This window comes from Diceros bicornis, chromosome 31 (assembly GCF_020826845.1).
Source record: "Diceros bicornis minor isolate mBicDic1 chromosome 31, mDicBic1.mat.cur, whole genome shotgun sequence".
Taxonomy (NCBI): domain Eukaryota; kingdom Metazoa; phylum Chordata; class Mammalia; order Perissodactyla; family Rhinocerotidae; genus Diceros; species Diceros bicornis.
The window spans coordinates 25,424,954-25,438,958 of record NC_080770.1 but is presented as its reverse complement, the minus strand read 5'-3'; the positions used below and the strand labels follow the sequence as shown (position 1 = coordinate 25,438,958).

At 59.8% G+C, this 14,005-nt stretch overlaps 1 protein-coding gene across 1 annotated transcript in view; it reads left to right on the top strand.

Moving 5' to 3' along the window:
- Positions 1–14,005, top strand: part of CD82 (CD82 molecule) — a 50,343-nt gene that overhangs the window by 29,806 nt on the left and 6,532 nt on the right. Inside the window, exons 4-6 of the mRNA XM_058527103.1 lie at positions 2,932–3,004; positions 7,786–7,910; positions 8,071–8,145. Of these exons, the coding sequence (XP_058383086.1) occupies positions 2,932–3,004; positions 7,786–7,910; positions 8,071–8,145 (273 nt within the window). The remainder of the gene's footprint in view (positions 1–2,931; positions 3,005–7,785; positions 7,911–8,070; positions 8,146–14,005) is intronic.

The window sequence follows — 14,005 nt, the reverse complement described above, 5'->3', positions numbered from 1 at the left end:
GGGGCAGGGGGGGCAGCTTTTATTGCAGGAGGGGGAGGGGAAGGGAGACGGTTTAGGGACAGTGTGTTTGTTCCTTCACTCTTTCACCATATCTGCATTTGACACCTCTGTGTACTCAGGCTCTGTCGTGGGTGTCAGGGAGACATTCGCCCGCAGAAGAGCTGTGGCGTCTGAACTCCTGGGGCTGATGTTTTGGGGGCGGGGGACTCCGATCAAAAACTTATTCAAATGGATGGTAACACTGCATCGTGTTAGGTGCTGGGGATGAAGGATGCGGCCCCTAGGAGAGCAGGTGGTCCGGCGGGGAGCGGGGCAGAGCGGGCCTCCCCAGGGCGCGGCCGTGCAGGCCTCCAGGAAGCATCCTGCTCTTGCTGTATGCATGTTGGGAAATGGTTACGTGATGGCACTTGTGGTTTGGAAACGTCACTCCGCTGCTGTGTGTGCTTGCCCGTGCACGCGTGTACTTGTGTACTTCCTTGCCTTGGCTCCCGCCTGACCCCAAACTCCCCAGAAGACGGCCCAGTCAGCTTTTCTCAGGTCCAGAGACACCCAGAGGCTGCTGGCGCCCTGGCTGTCCTGGGGGAGGGACGCCGGCTGCGAGGGTCTCGGCTTCTGGCTGGGTCCTGTTGGGAGACTCTGGTGGGGCTGGGGGTGGTTGATGTGGGGGAGTGCTCTGCGGCCCCAGGCTTGGTTCACAGAGAACAGGGTACCTCCCCCATTCTGGGCAGCCAACTGCGCGGGCCTCCTTCCCGGCTGACGCAGCCATACTTGATGGTCAGTCTGTGGTCATGAGACCCACAGAGGGACGACACGAGCAGTGCCAGGGACTTCCCTCGTGGTTCCCGGAGGGGAGCAGAGGAGCTTAGCTGGCAGGCCGGGGTTTTGATCTGCTTGGGATTACGGTTGCCCAGAGGGAATTTTCTGCCCTGCCTCCCGTTCCCTTTTTGGAAGGGCGGTTCTCCCCGCTGCCCTGCCCCGTGAGTGCAGAGGTGAGCAGGACAGGGCTCTGCCGTGGGGTCTGAGGGGACAGAGCAGGCCGTGAGCCTGACCACTGGTCCTTGGCCAGCTGTGCTGTGAAGTGTAGGGTCGGGGTAGGCAGGGGCTCAGGGGTCTTTGGGAACCAAACTCCTGGGTTCTGTAAAGCCCCCTTTCCTCCCAGCAAGCTGTGCTGCGTGAGGTGCCGCCACCTGAGGGTGGACCCTCCCCTCCCCAGGGTCTCAGTGGCCTCCCTGTCCCCAGAGACTGGTTTTCTAGGCCAAGGCCCAGGACAATCCAAGTATCCCTGTAGCTGGTGTGCACCATCTGGCCTAGGTGAATAGTCCGACCCGGCTTTGAGCCCCTGATGGAGTAATTGGGTGCCCTCGGGCAAGGTTGGGGCCTCAGTTTCCCCGACTGTACAATGAGGACAATGACAGGGCCCATCTGAAAGGAGAGAGGAGAGGACGAGTGAGCTGCTGGAAGACAGTGGGGACAAGTATAGGGTGGTCATCACGCCTCCCTCCTTGTGTTATCTCTGCCGCTGTCCCTCCGGGGCCGGGACTAGGGTCAGGCGACTGAGGCTCTCGCTTCCAAGTGAGAAGCGCCACGCCATGTTGGGGCTCCGCTCCTCTTCTAAAGGGAAAAACCAGGAATACAGATCCTAACTTTATTTAAAAGTTTGATATTTTGTTCATCATGGATTTTTTCCCATTAATTTTGGTTTTTTAAGAAGAATTGCTGTAAACTCTTATTTATCTTGGTTACTGAGTTTTTGGTGTCCCCTTAATTTTTACACCCAAGGCAAGTGCCCCATTCATCTTCCTCGGGTCCCAGCTCTGGGCTGTGATAACAGCAGAGGCTGGTCGGGACCCTGGGGCCGGTGCCCGCCCAGGCCGGGGGCTTTATCCACAGCTGCTTAGGGGATCTAGGCTGCGTCTGAGCTCAGGGGATGATGGCTGAGGTGGGAACCCGGGGCTGGCGGTAGAGGTGGGTGGTGACACGCAGCAACTCTCAAGGTGGGTTATTCCCCAGGTTGGCCCAGGCCAGGCCCCAGGGAAAGGCCAACCTTGTGGGGTGATACGGGGCCCCACCCCCAGGGGGAACGTGTGCCTGTGCCCAGACTGCAGGCCTTCGCCCGCCTTAGCTGGCCTGGTGGGACGGTAGGTCTCGACCGGGGTTCCACCTGGGCAGGGAGGCTCCGGTGGTGGCCCCTGGTGGAGGGGGAGGAGGCAGGGAGTCCTGGGCCTGGGCCTCCGCCAGCCACCCCTCATTTGCTTACCTTTCTCCTCCTGCATTTCCAGCGGGGTTGATGAACTCCTCCATTCCCTGAGCCCTCAGCCCCTGGTGCTGCAGAGCTGCACGCACCCGGCCCTGCTCGCAGGGAGCCCACAGTCCAGCCAGGGGAGACACACGGCAGAGTTAACCCAGCGGGAATGGCTGTTGAGAGGGCCCCACCGTGGTTGCCGCAGAGTGGGGGCCCCTTAGCCCTCCCGTCAGGAAGGCTCCTGCAGACGGAGGCCTGGGAGCTGAGCTCTGAGGGACATCTAAGTGGGCTTGATGTTCAAGTCCACGGAGGGTCTTCCCCAGTGTGTTTGGGAAGTTCCAGCCCCCGAGCTGGGCTGGGGTGGAGGTGATGACATGGGAAAGGGCCAGGAGATGAAGTAGGAGGGTACCCTGCTAGGAGGCGGCGCCCCACAAAGCCCGCAGGCTTGGTTTGACCATGCATGGGCGTGGGGGGGGAGATGGGAGGTGGGGGGACTCCTCACACTGTCTGGATTTCTGGGGTGCCAGGACTGGGGTTCGGGGCCTGAGGCCACCCTGACGTCCTGGGCTGGGCAAGGATGGAGGTGGCTCCCCTGGGTCCCCCTGGCCTGGGCTGCAGGGGCAGCTAGGCGGGGCCCTCTCACCCCACCCACTCTCGGGCCCCCCTTAACTGCTCCCTTGTCCTTGCAGATCCTGGGCGTGGTCATCCTGGGCTTCGGGGTGTGGATCTTGGCCGACAGGAGCAGCTTCATCTCTGTCCTGCGTAAGGACCCGCTGACCCCCCTCCCTGGCTGGCTCTGTAGGGTGGGGGGACAACGGGGACAGCCGGGGCAGCAGGCACGGCTCCTCCCACAAGTGCCTTAGCCTCCAAGCTGGTCACTCTCTCAGCTGACCTCAGGGTCCTGCCCAGGTCCCACTGCTGACCGCTCTGCTGTGGGCCCCTCTGCAGGGGTTTCCGGAAAGAATCTTCTCTCGCTCCCCAAACAAAGCTGCTGTTGTCTGGAGAACCCTGGGGCATGAGGGGCGCTTGTTCCCCCATCCTGCCTTTCGCTCAGCCCTGACCTTGTGAAAGCCTCTTACGTTCTCGCCCCTTCCATTTGCCTGGTCAGCAAAATGCGGGCAATGGTCCCTCTCCTTCCCAGTTCAGAGAGGTGTAAGACAGGGCCGGGATCGACAGATGTCAAGTGTCGATGAAGCGCCTACTGTGCACCCGGCACCGGTGAGGTGGGTCGGGCTTGTGCTCTGGTGAGAAGGGTACCAGGCCCGACTTCCATCGTGCATGCTCGCTATGTGCCAGGCCCGGGGCCGAGCATTCTGCACATATAAATTGTCTTAATCCCACCTCAGCCCTGTGAGGTCGGAGCTATTCTATTCCTGCCTTACAAGTGAAGAAAGGAGGCTCATAGAAGTTACGGCCCTTGCTCAAGTTCACACAGCTCCTGAGGGACAGGTGTGGGACTTGAACCCTGAGAGCTTTGGTCTGAAATGCTGCAGTGGTGGGGTGAGCCACAGCATGGAAGCCCCTTCTCTCGCCCTGTAGAAGCAGGAGGAAAGAAGCCCAAGGCACTCGTGCCTGGATGATGAGAGCCCTTACAGGTGTACTCACAGTCTCCTCCAGGAAGCCTGCCAGGCTTGCAGCACTGATCTCTCGTGGCCCTCTGTAGTGGGAGAGAGAGGGCCCCAACTGGCACCCTGACGCCACGCCTCATAGGGAGCGCATCCGCGGCTCACTTCCCCCGCAGCAGCTGCCCAGAGCAGCAGGTTTGGACTCAGGCCCAGGACAGCTGCTCGATTTGAATAAAACGGAACCAGGCTAGGACGAGTGACGGAGGGGCCACACCTGTCGCTGTGTTCCCAGGGGACCTGGCCTCCCCTCAGATGTGAAGGGAGGCAAGGATGATCCACCCTCCAGCCACATCCGATGCAGCCTCAGACCTGTCAGTCCTGCTTCCTTCTGGGGCACCGTGAACTGCTCCCCCATTCTGGGGCTGGGGTGTGGGTTTCCTCCCTCGGCTGGGTGCCCGTGCTCCCCACACCCTCCGAACACGGGACACATCCTCCTCGGCTCTGACCGGGCCCAGGATCCCTGCTTCCTGGGCCGTGGCCCACACCCAGCAGGCACGGTGCCACAGGGCGAAGTCTGGAGGCCCAGCCTGCCCGCAGCCTTTGTGCCCTCTGCACCCTGCCCCGGGGCGCCAGGAGCCGCCTGCCGTGCCTTCCCCGTTCCCTGTTTAGGTCTGAGAATCAGGCCTGACTTAAGAGGCCCCTAGATGCACCCGGGGTGTTTTGATAAATACCAGGACCCGGCCCCCCCGCCCCCCCCGCCCCTCCCCGCCCCCGAGGGATCTGATTCCATCGGTGTGGGTGGGGGCCAGGAATACTGTGGTTTTTAAAAAGCTGCCCCGGTGGTTCCTAGGCAGCCAGGTTCAGAAACACCGATCTGCTAGCCTAGTCACTATAGGTTCAGAGAAGGGGAAAAAGACTTGCTGAGAGTCACACAGCAAGTGAGGTCAGAGCTGGGGCCCAGGGCTCCTGACCTACTGTGTGCCAGGCCTGCGTGACAGCTCTTCCCTTACCTAATGGAATCCTCACCGTCGGGCTAGACGTTACCATCCTCATGTACAGTGGAAGAAATTGAAGCACAGGGAGGGCAAGTCACTTGTCCAAGAGCACACAGCTAGAAGGTCGGGGAGCTGGGGTGTGAACCGGGTGGCAGAGCTCCGGAGCACCCCATACCCCAAACCCCTGTACTGCAGGGTTCTGTGGCATGCCACGCAATCCTGCCTTAACAAGAGGAAGCAAGCGCAGTGGTTAAGGGCACAGACTGCAGCCAGACTGCCACGGTTCAAATCCTGCCTCTGCTACCTACATGCTGTGTGACCCTGGGCAAGTCACTTCACCTCTCTGTGCCTCTTTATCTGTAAAAGGGGAATGTAACAGAATGCACCTCATAAGGTTATTGCGAGAAATTAAATGAGTTAATATCTGGAAAGAGTTTAGAGCAGCTCCTAGTGAATAGTAAACCCTGCATAATGGTTGTTAAGAAGTTTCTAATACCATTTAATCCTTATAACGTCTTTAAGAAGTAGGATTTAGTTCCATTTTACAGAGAAAGAAATAGGGGCCAGAAGATGGCCTGCCCAAGAGCAGCAGAGCTGGGATTAGAACCCACTTCTCGTGGTGCTCGGTCCCTTTCAGTTTGGGCCACTTCCTCCCCACCTGGCTGGAACCTGCCAGGCCCAGTCAGACGGAGATGTCTCTGCCACGCACCGTGGGTAGGCTGCCTCGGGAGATCACGTGTCCCCTTCCTGAGTCAGGACCAGGGCCGGCTGAGACCCTGAGGACAGGGACTGGTATGGACGAAATGTTCTGAGAAACCGAGACCCCCCCGCTCGCTGGCCTCCAAGGGAAGGGCCTGCTGGGCACCTGGGTGGCCCCTTAGCCTCTCGGGGCCCTGAGGGGCACGTCAGGATGTGAAGCCACCCTTGTGGCTGTCGTGGAAATTAAGCAGGACGGTTCGGATAAGGGCCCTGTGCGGGCTGGCACAGCGGGTTCCCGGGCCCTGCCAGTCCTGTTTTTCTGGGCGTAGTCATTGGGCAGACTTGGAGCCCCAACCCAGGAAGCTGAGGAGAAGCGAACTCTGCCGGCCGCCGCCTGCCCTGGTGATTGCTGAGAGCCAGGCCGGGGAGGGCTGGAAGGAAAGGGCAGCTCAGGGCCAGGAACCCCCACATTCACCCCAGGGGGTCTCTGCCCGGCATCCTGGGGGCTCCTGTGAGGATCCGGGCTGAGGCAGCCCTGCTCTGGCGCCCTGAGGTGGGGCGGGCTGGCCGGGGCTCCTCCTGAGCTCCAGAACGTTCTGTGTGTGAGCAGGAAGTGGACTGGATCAGGCCTTCCTACCGGCCCACTCTCCAGCTCTGTAGTTACTCCTGAAGGGCGCTGACGCCCCCTTGGTGGCCAAGGCGGGGATCCTCTCCGAGGTGGCCCGGAGAGCCGGCCCATGTTCTCCCTGCTGAGGGCCAGCTGTGTCGGCCCCGGCCGTGCCCGAGTCAGTAGGAAGCACACTCAGAATGCAGATTCCAGGCGGTCGCCCAGGGACATCTGTCCGGCTGTGATGGACCCGGCATCTGCATCCCTGAGAGAGGCCTCTGATCGCGGATGCGCTCCAGGCTGTCTCCAGCCTCCTGAAGACATCCCGGCCCGGCCACCTCCGCGAGTGCTCAGCCACCGGCCCTCCCTGCGTGTCAGCTCCTGGCTAGAGTGTACCCCAGCCTGAGGGGCTGGAGGTGGACACGACCTTTGCCCTGTGTGATCTGTTGGTCAATGGGAGATGCTGGTCAAGGGCCCTGACGTAACTCCTGACCTCCGCCCTCTAGGCTCTGTCCGCCTGTGGCCCTGAAGAGGGTCTCTTGCCCTCAAGCCCCTCTCTCTACGCCTCGAGCACATCGCCTGTCAGACTCTCCTCTCCCTCACGCTGGTCCCTTCTTCCTCGCCTCCTCTCCGTTCTTCAAATACACAAGCTTCAAGCTCACTCCTCCGCAGTCCTCTGCACCTGCTGTTCCCCTGCCTGCAATGCTGTTCCCTCAATCTTCACTTGGTCGACTTCTCCGTTCTCGTCTCAGCTCCAATATCACCTGCTCAGAGCAGCCTTCCCCACCCCCTCCCTGCCCCACAGTCCTCTACACTAGTGGCTTCGGTGTCTCCATGGCCCTCCTCACACCGGAAGATCCGTACTGTTGACTTGTTGTCCCCCCAGCATATCCCACCAGCTGTCAGCTTCGTGGCGTGTGGACCTCATCAGTCTGACTTCTGTGTCCCCAGCCGCTGGCACCGTGTCTGGCACATGGTGGGTGCCTGGTGTGGATTTGTTGGTTGACTCAGTGAACAAGTATCACGCCTGTGTCACCATGTGTGCCCCGAGCGTCAATGGAAGGCGCGTGGTGCTGGAGGTCTGCGCATTTCCACATCCCAGCGCTGGCCCTGCCCATGCACCTCCCTGGGCCTCAGTTTCCTCCTCTGTGAAATGGGCCCACCAGGCAGAGTCGTGCCAGAGTGGGAGACGGTGTGTGAAGCCCCCGGGGCCCCGAGAGTGGGCGAGAGCTGCTGGCGGTTATTATTACACGGACGAGGAGGAGGGCAGCCTTTCAGGTCTGTGGCCCGGCAGGACCGGCCAGTCTGCGGTTCGTGAATTCAGCAGATGCTCGTGCTGTACTTCGCTGGGCCAGATCTGCTCTGGGGGCCGGGGGTCCAGCAGCGACTAAAGTCCTGCCCTCGTCCAGCTGACATTCTTGTGGGGGCGGCAGACAACAAGCCAGAAAAATCAGCAAAATGTAGTCTTTTCAATGCTGAAAGTGCTCAGGAGAGACACTAAAGCAGGCATGCGTCAGGATAGAGGGAGTCGGGGCCATCCGGGGAGGCCGCTCCCAGGGTCTGACCCCAGTGCCCCGACGCCCAGGAGGGGATTCGGGAGCCGCTCTAGACCGCGGGGCCCTGCCCCTGATTTTGCGCTCAATGGCTGAATCGCCCGCCGTTCCCTCCGTCCTGCAGAGACCTCGTCGGGCGCGCTCAAGGTGGTGGCCTACGTCTTCGTCAGCGTGGGGGCCGTCACCATGCTCATGGGCTTCCTGGGCTGCCTCGGCACGGTCAGGGAGGTCCGCTGTCTGCTGGGCCTGGTGAGTACAGCCCTCCACACCGCCCGCCAGCCCCGGCACCCAGCCCAGGGGGCCTGAGCCCCGCACTGGCCCAGACGGGGTGGGAGCATCTCCCCAGGCGAGTGGGGCGGTGCACCTGGTGGGGGACCCGCAGCTGACTCTGCCTGCTCTGTGTCCCCAGTACATCACCTTCCTCCTCCTGATCTTCGTCGCCCAGGTCACGGCTGGGGTCCTCCTCTACTTCAACATGGGCAAGGTAAGCACCCCTCCCTCCCCGCCCCCGCCTGGACTGGACCTGCCACGCAGGGCATTGCCTCTGAGGGTGGGGGATGGACAGAAAGCCTCTCAGCTGTCACAGACAAGCCCAGTGGGTGCCAAGGCAGCCTCCCGGGCCTCCAGTGTCCTGGGATCACGTGTGGAATGTTAGAGAAAAAGGCAGTGTCTGTGGGTCGAGTCACTGCTGGGTCTGAACTCGCCTCTACCCCACCACTTTCTGGCTGTGTGGCCGTGGGGAAGTTGCTTGCCTCTCTGTGCCTGTTCCACCTTCTGTAAACTGGGGACAATAATAAATTTAACTCTCAAGGTTGCTGTGAGAATCCAGTGAGGTTATCTTAGTAAAACACAGCAAGTGCTTGGTTTATGGAGTAGAAAATCAGGCTGACTGTGGCTTAAACTCTAAGGAGATGTGTTGTTGGCTTAACCAGAAGTAGGGTTTGGAAGCTCAGAGACTGTGCTTCTGGCTGGCTGTTCAGTATCCTCATCGTGCCACTCACTGCATCATGCCACTCACCTCATGGTCACAAGATGGCTGCCACAGCACCAGCACGACATCCGTGCTGCTGTGGCCAGAAGAAAGGGAAAGGGGCAGTGCCAGCCATGGCCATCTCTGATCAGAGAAGCAAGTCCTCCAACATCTTCCCCTGACTGGGTTACAGAGGCACCCCTGGCTTCAAGGGAGGCTGAAACAGAGAGGATCCAGCTTTCAGACTGGAAAGACAGAGGCACAAGAGAAAAGGGAGCCGGGAATGGCTGTTGGGTGAGCCAGTTGATTGTGACTGTCACAGTTATCATTTATGGAGCACCTACTGTGTGCACGTGGTATCTTCTAGAAGCTTTACACACATCGTCCCATCCACACAGCTCTGCACTGTGAGTATTCAGTCGACAGGGAACCAGATGCTCAGAGAAATGAATAACAATAGCAACATCAGTCATAGTCCTAGAAGCCCAGCATCCCTAAGGGGGGTTCTGCCCACACCGTGTACTGAGTACGGCGTTGGCCACTTCACTTCATTCTCTTGCTGACCCTCCCCGTGCCCTCGCAAGGCAGGGTGAGAGTCCCCATCCGACAGGTGGGGTGGGGGGCACCCAGCAGTCAGTGGCCAGGCCAGGTGAGCGTAGGCTCCCCGAGGCTAGCCCGGAGGTCACCCACTCCAGACCCCACTGCACGCGGCCCGGGTCCCAGCCGTCCCCCAGCGCTATACCGTTCTTGTCCCCCCATGGGGGTGGCGGAGCTGGCGGCCAGGTGGGCTCCTGCGTTTCACCACGTGAAGGTCAAGTTGCCCAGATCCCTCTTAGAAGGGAGCGGAGAAAACGTTCCACCAACGTCAACGACCACCGCTTACTAGAACTTGGAACAAGGCTGGTACTAAATGCTGCGCTCAGACTGCATTCCCCGTACTTGTTCCTCACAGTAGTCCTCTGGGATCCTGGGTGTGGATACCCTCATTTTCAGATGTGGAAGCTAAGGCACAGAGAGGTTAAGCAACTTGGCCAAAGGTTACACAGCTGGTAAGCGGCAGAGCCAGGATTTGAACCCAGGCAGCCTGGCTTCTGGGTTCATGCTGATGAAATTTTCATTGTGGTGGTTCCCACCTGAATCTGCTTGACTTATTTATAATCCACACTCAGCCTGTTTCCCAGGAGAGTTGGAGCTGACTTCCAACATAAGCACAGGGTAACTAAAATCAAAATGAGAGAGATCAGAATGCACACTGAGAGAGAGAGAGACCATTATTCCTGAAGCCAGGGGATGAGATATGGTAGCTAAGGGTCAGTTTGAACACTGAGCTTCCTGGCTGCCAAGGCAAAAGAGGAAATGGTGGTTTCAGTAGATGAAAGGAACCTCGCTTGGCTATGAGACAGGACGGCAGTGTTGAGGGGAGGGAAACTCGCTGCCCGGTGGAAGGGTTGTAGGATCAGGTCTTCCTTTCTGCCCTTTGGTGCCTGGAGCTTATCTGGGACCCAGTCAGTGGTACGTTATAATCCGGGTGGATAAGAACTGGACCCCGGTGAGCAGGTTTCTGTGACTCTGCAGGGTCTTGGGAAGCCCACCTTCTCACGCCCTGTGTGTTTCCCCATCTCACAGTAATAAAGAAGGCGCCCATCTTTTGGACACTAACCATGTGCCAGGGGTAGAGCTAGGAACTTGACACAAATTTCAGTTTTACGAGCATTTTCCAGTTTAAGAAACTGAGGCCCAGGACAGCAAAGTGACTGTTGGCCAGTCACACACAACTCGACGCAACAGAGGGATTTCCGTCCTGATCCCTCTGACGCGGGGCCCCGTCTCCCTCTGCCCCGCGCTGCTCCCCACCGGCTGGTATAATCCCTGCTTGGCTGACCGTCGGGAGCCGCGCCTCAGAGGCGTCCCCCAGCCCCGAGCGGGCCTTGTTTGGAGAACCAGGTCTCCAGTCCAGACTGTTTGGCCCCCTGTTCTCTCCTCTGCCTCCTGCACCCCCAGACCCCGCCCCTCATGCCCCTGGTCCCAGCCCACCTCACCTCCGCCCGGCTCCTCTTCTGGAAGGCAGGGGGAAATTTCCTGGCTGCTGGGGAAGTCCTGGCGCCACTCTGTTGCCCGAGTTGCAGTGAATGATTTATTTTTTCTTTCCCAGCACATTGTAAATCCCAGGGGAAGACTAAACATACCCTTGGTGGTGTTTATTCCTGCAGATGGGGCCCAGCTGGGGCGGTGGGACTCGCTGGAGCCTGGAGGAAACAGGCCTTTTACAGGCCGTGGGCCGCTCTCTCCCGCGCTCCAGGCCTCCTGGGCAGGTGGGAAGGACTGAGCCCCGGGCTCCCCTGAGGTGGTCTCCCGGGCTGTGGTCTGTCCTTCCTGCCCTGCTGTCCCAGGGCAGTGACGGGGGAGGCTGGGACCTGAGCCAGGCCCGTGCCCTCTCGAGCCCAGGTCCCCGTCAGCCCGGCCAGGGCTGCAGTGAGCACCGACCGCACCACTTTTATAAAACAGAGAGCGAGGCCGGGGCCTCGACCCCAGAGCCGAGCTGCCCGTGCTGGAAGCCCTGCTCTGAGACCTGGGCACGTTCCGCGGCCCTCTGTGCCTCGGTGGCCCCCTCTGTCCAATGGCGGTAACCGTACAGGTCCACACCCTTATCTGCAGTTCTCAGCTCCACAGACCACTCTGAAAACCACAGCCACCGTCTGCCGCTCATGTGGTGGCAAAATCCAACCTGAACAGAAGCGAGGCGATTTACGGCCTTTTAAACCCCATTTAGGGTCCCTCGGGTGTTATAAACGGGAGAGGCGGCAGGGTGTGGCACGTACCCCTGCCCGGTCCTCAGATGGCAGCGCTCCTCGGTGCCGGCAGCGCTGTGCCCAGGATGCCGAGCAGTGCCCTAGGGGAGGGCGCAGCGGACGTGGCGCCTGGCCCCGAGCAGATGCTGGCCCGCATCACTGCAAGTGATTGTCATTGTCGCCATTAGTAACTTCGTTAATGCCTAGCAAGGGCCCAGTAAATGGCAGCACTCCTGTCATCATCAGTATTAACGTGAGTGTTAGCCAGGGCTGTGGGGACCAGGATTTGGGTGTGAAGTTAAGATTCCTCTGGCCGTTTCCAGCCTCCATTTCGTGGGCAAAGCCCAGCTCTGGGATTCACGGGCCCTGTGTTCTGGGGGGGTCTGCCGCTGATTGCTGTGTGGCCTTGGACAAGTTACCCATCCTCTCTGAGCCTCGGGTGACCTCTTGGGCCGTTCCCAGCTCTGACTCTCTGGGATGCTGACTTGTCCTCTCCAGACAGTGGAGAGGGGAGAGGGTCAGGAGGAAGGGAGTGGGCGTATGTTTCCTACGATGCTCTGGGCACTGGCTTTGGCCATTCCGCTAACAGCCTGCTGCGGTGAGGCTCTGAGAGGCATATCAGCGGCTTGAGCAGAAGGCCTGAGGGCTGGCAGCTTGGAGGGGAAGGGGGTCGCGGGGTCTGGGGGGAAGTGGGGTGGGGGCGTTGACGGTGGCCGGGCTGGACTGCTGTGTGCTCCGCAGAGAGGTGGACCCCCCTTCCCTGTCCCACCAGGAAGCCCCAGATGCCCAGCGTGCACACGCCCTGAGGCACAGGTGGCAGAACGGGTTCCCAGAGGGCAGTGTGGTCCTGTGAGTCATCTGGTCACCGCGATGGAAACCTCCTCGTCCACGGGCTTGAGTTTCTGCCGGCCCTGGGGGAGGCGGCCAGACCCAGGACAGAGAGGGGACGGGAGACGTCCTTTGAGGACAGGGAAGAGGCGTCCAGGCTGGCCTTCCGGAAGGGATCACAGAGAGCGGCAGGACGGAGACTCTGGGGTCCCTGCTGGGCGCTGGCCTGACTGAGGTCCTGCCCTCAGGGAGCTTAGGGCTCAGGGGACGTGAGGGGGCCTCCTACTGAGTCCTGGGCCACTGGTTGTGTAGACAGCAGCCCGGCTTTCAGGAAAGACTCACTAAGAGTGAATACACCACCCCCTTCACGTTCCCCATGGCAAGGGCCACCTTCCTAACAGGATTCCGGGAATGAAGGCTCAAAGCATTTGGAAACAGCTCCTGTGGGGACCCGGGGAGAGGACAGAAGATGTGGGTCCATTACATGGCACTCGGGCCACTCATTATAAGGGGCAGCCTGACACATCGGAGCATGCAGGGAGGTCTGAACACCGTCCCAGAGAGCCGTCACAGGAGCCTGGGGGCTACCCGGGGGAGGAGGGCGTAGAGGGAGACGTGGTCTGGTCTCAGATATCTGAACAGTGTTTGTCCTGGGAGAGAGCGATCTGCTTGTTCTGTGTGGTCCCCGCTGGGACTTGGGAGGAGGGGAGGATGAGAGCCAACACTAATGGGTAGAAGTCATTTGGGCTCAGCTTCAAGTGAATTGCTTGTATCCAGAGTCTTCCCAACCCTGCCATGTGCTCTTTTGTGAGGTACTGAGTTCCCCATCACAGGGAGCATTTAAGCCGAGCCTGGAAAAGTATGGGAAGGATTCTTACATTTGGGTGATAACGCTGGATTCAACACTCGCTTCTAATTCTGCCTCTCTGTGAAAAGTCACACCACCAGTGAAATACAAGCACAGCTTTGGGGGGGTGGGGGGAGTAAAGTCACCCAGTGAGTAGCTTGCTGTGATTGAGATCTCAGGCTTCTGGAGCTGCAGGTATCGGGGTTACGCTCATCTCTGCTGCTTGCTAGCTATGCGATCTTGGGAAGTTCTGACTCGGTGAGCCTCAGTTTTCTCTTCTGGGAAATGGGGAGGATGGTACCGGTCAGGACCAGGGCTGGCTTCCTTGGCGTGCAGCCCGAGCAGTCACGCAGGGTGCCACACTTAGAAGGGTCCCATGCTCGATTGATGCTCTGCTGCTTCTGTCTTGAAATTCTTAACCGCTTTTAAACAAGGGGGCCTGTGTTTTCATTTTGCACTGGGCTGTGAATTACACAGCCGGTCCAGGGCAGGACTCTTGATTGCGTGTGACAATAACCCGACTGAAACTGGCCAGGCTGGCTGCAGGCTCAGCTGGATCCAGGTTTCCAGGTTTCCAAAGGCTGCCACTAGAACTCTGTCCCTCTCCATCCCTCAGCCCTGCTCTCCTCCCTTGGCTCCCTTCTCAGGCAGGCTGTCCCCTGTGGAGCCGGAGGCAGCCACCAGCACCTCTCCCTCATCCCGCCAGATTAGCGGAAAGAGAGGCCATGTGTGTGACCCTGCGTCACGTACCCGTCCCTGAACCTCTCGCTGAGCCCAGGGTGTGGAAGGCACTAAGTGGCAGCCTGGGTCTCTGCCTGCCCATGGCAGCGAGGGGACAGGGCTTCCCAGGCACAGGGAGGGATGGAGGGGGGCTTTCCTCTAAGGAAAGGAGTTCCTGTTTCAAGAAGAA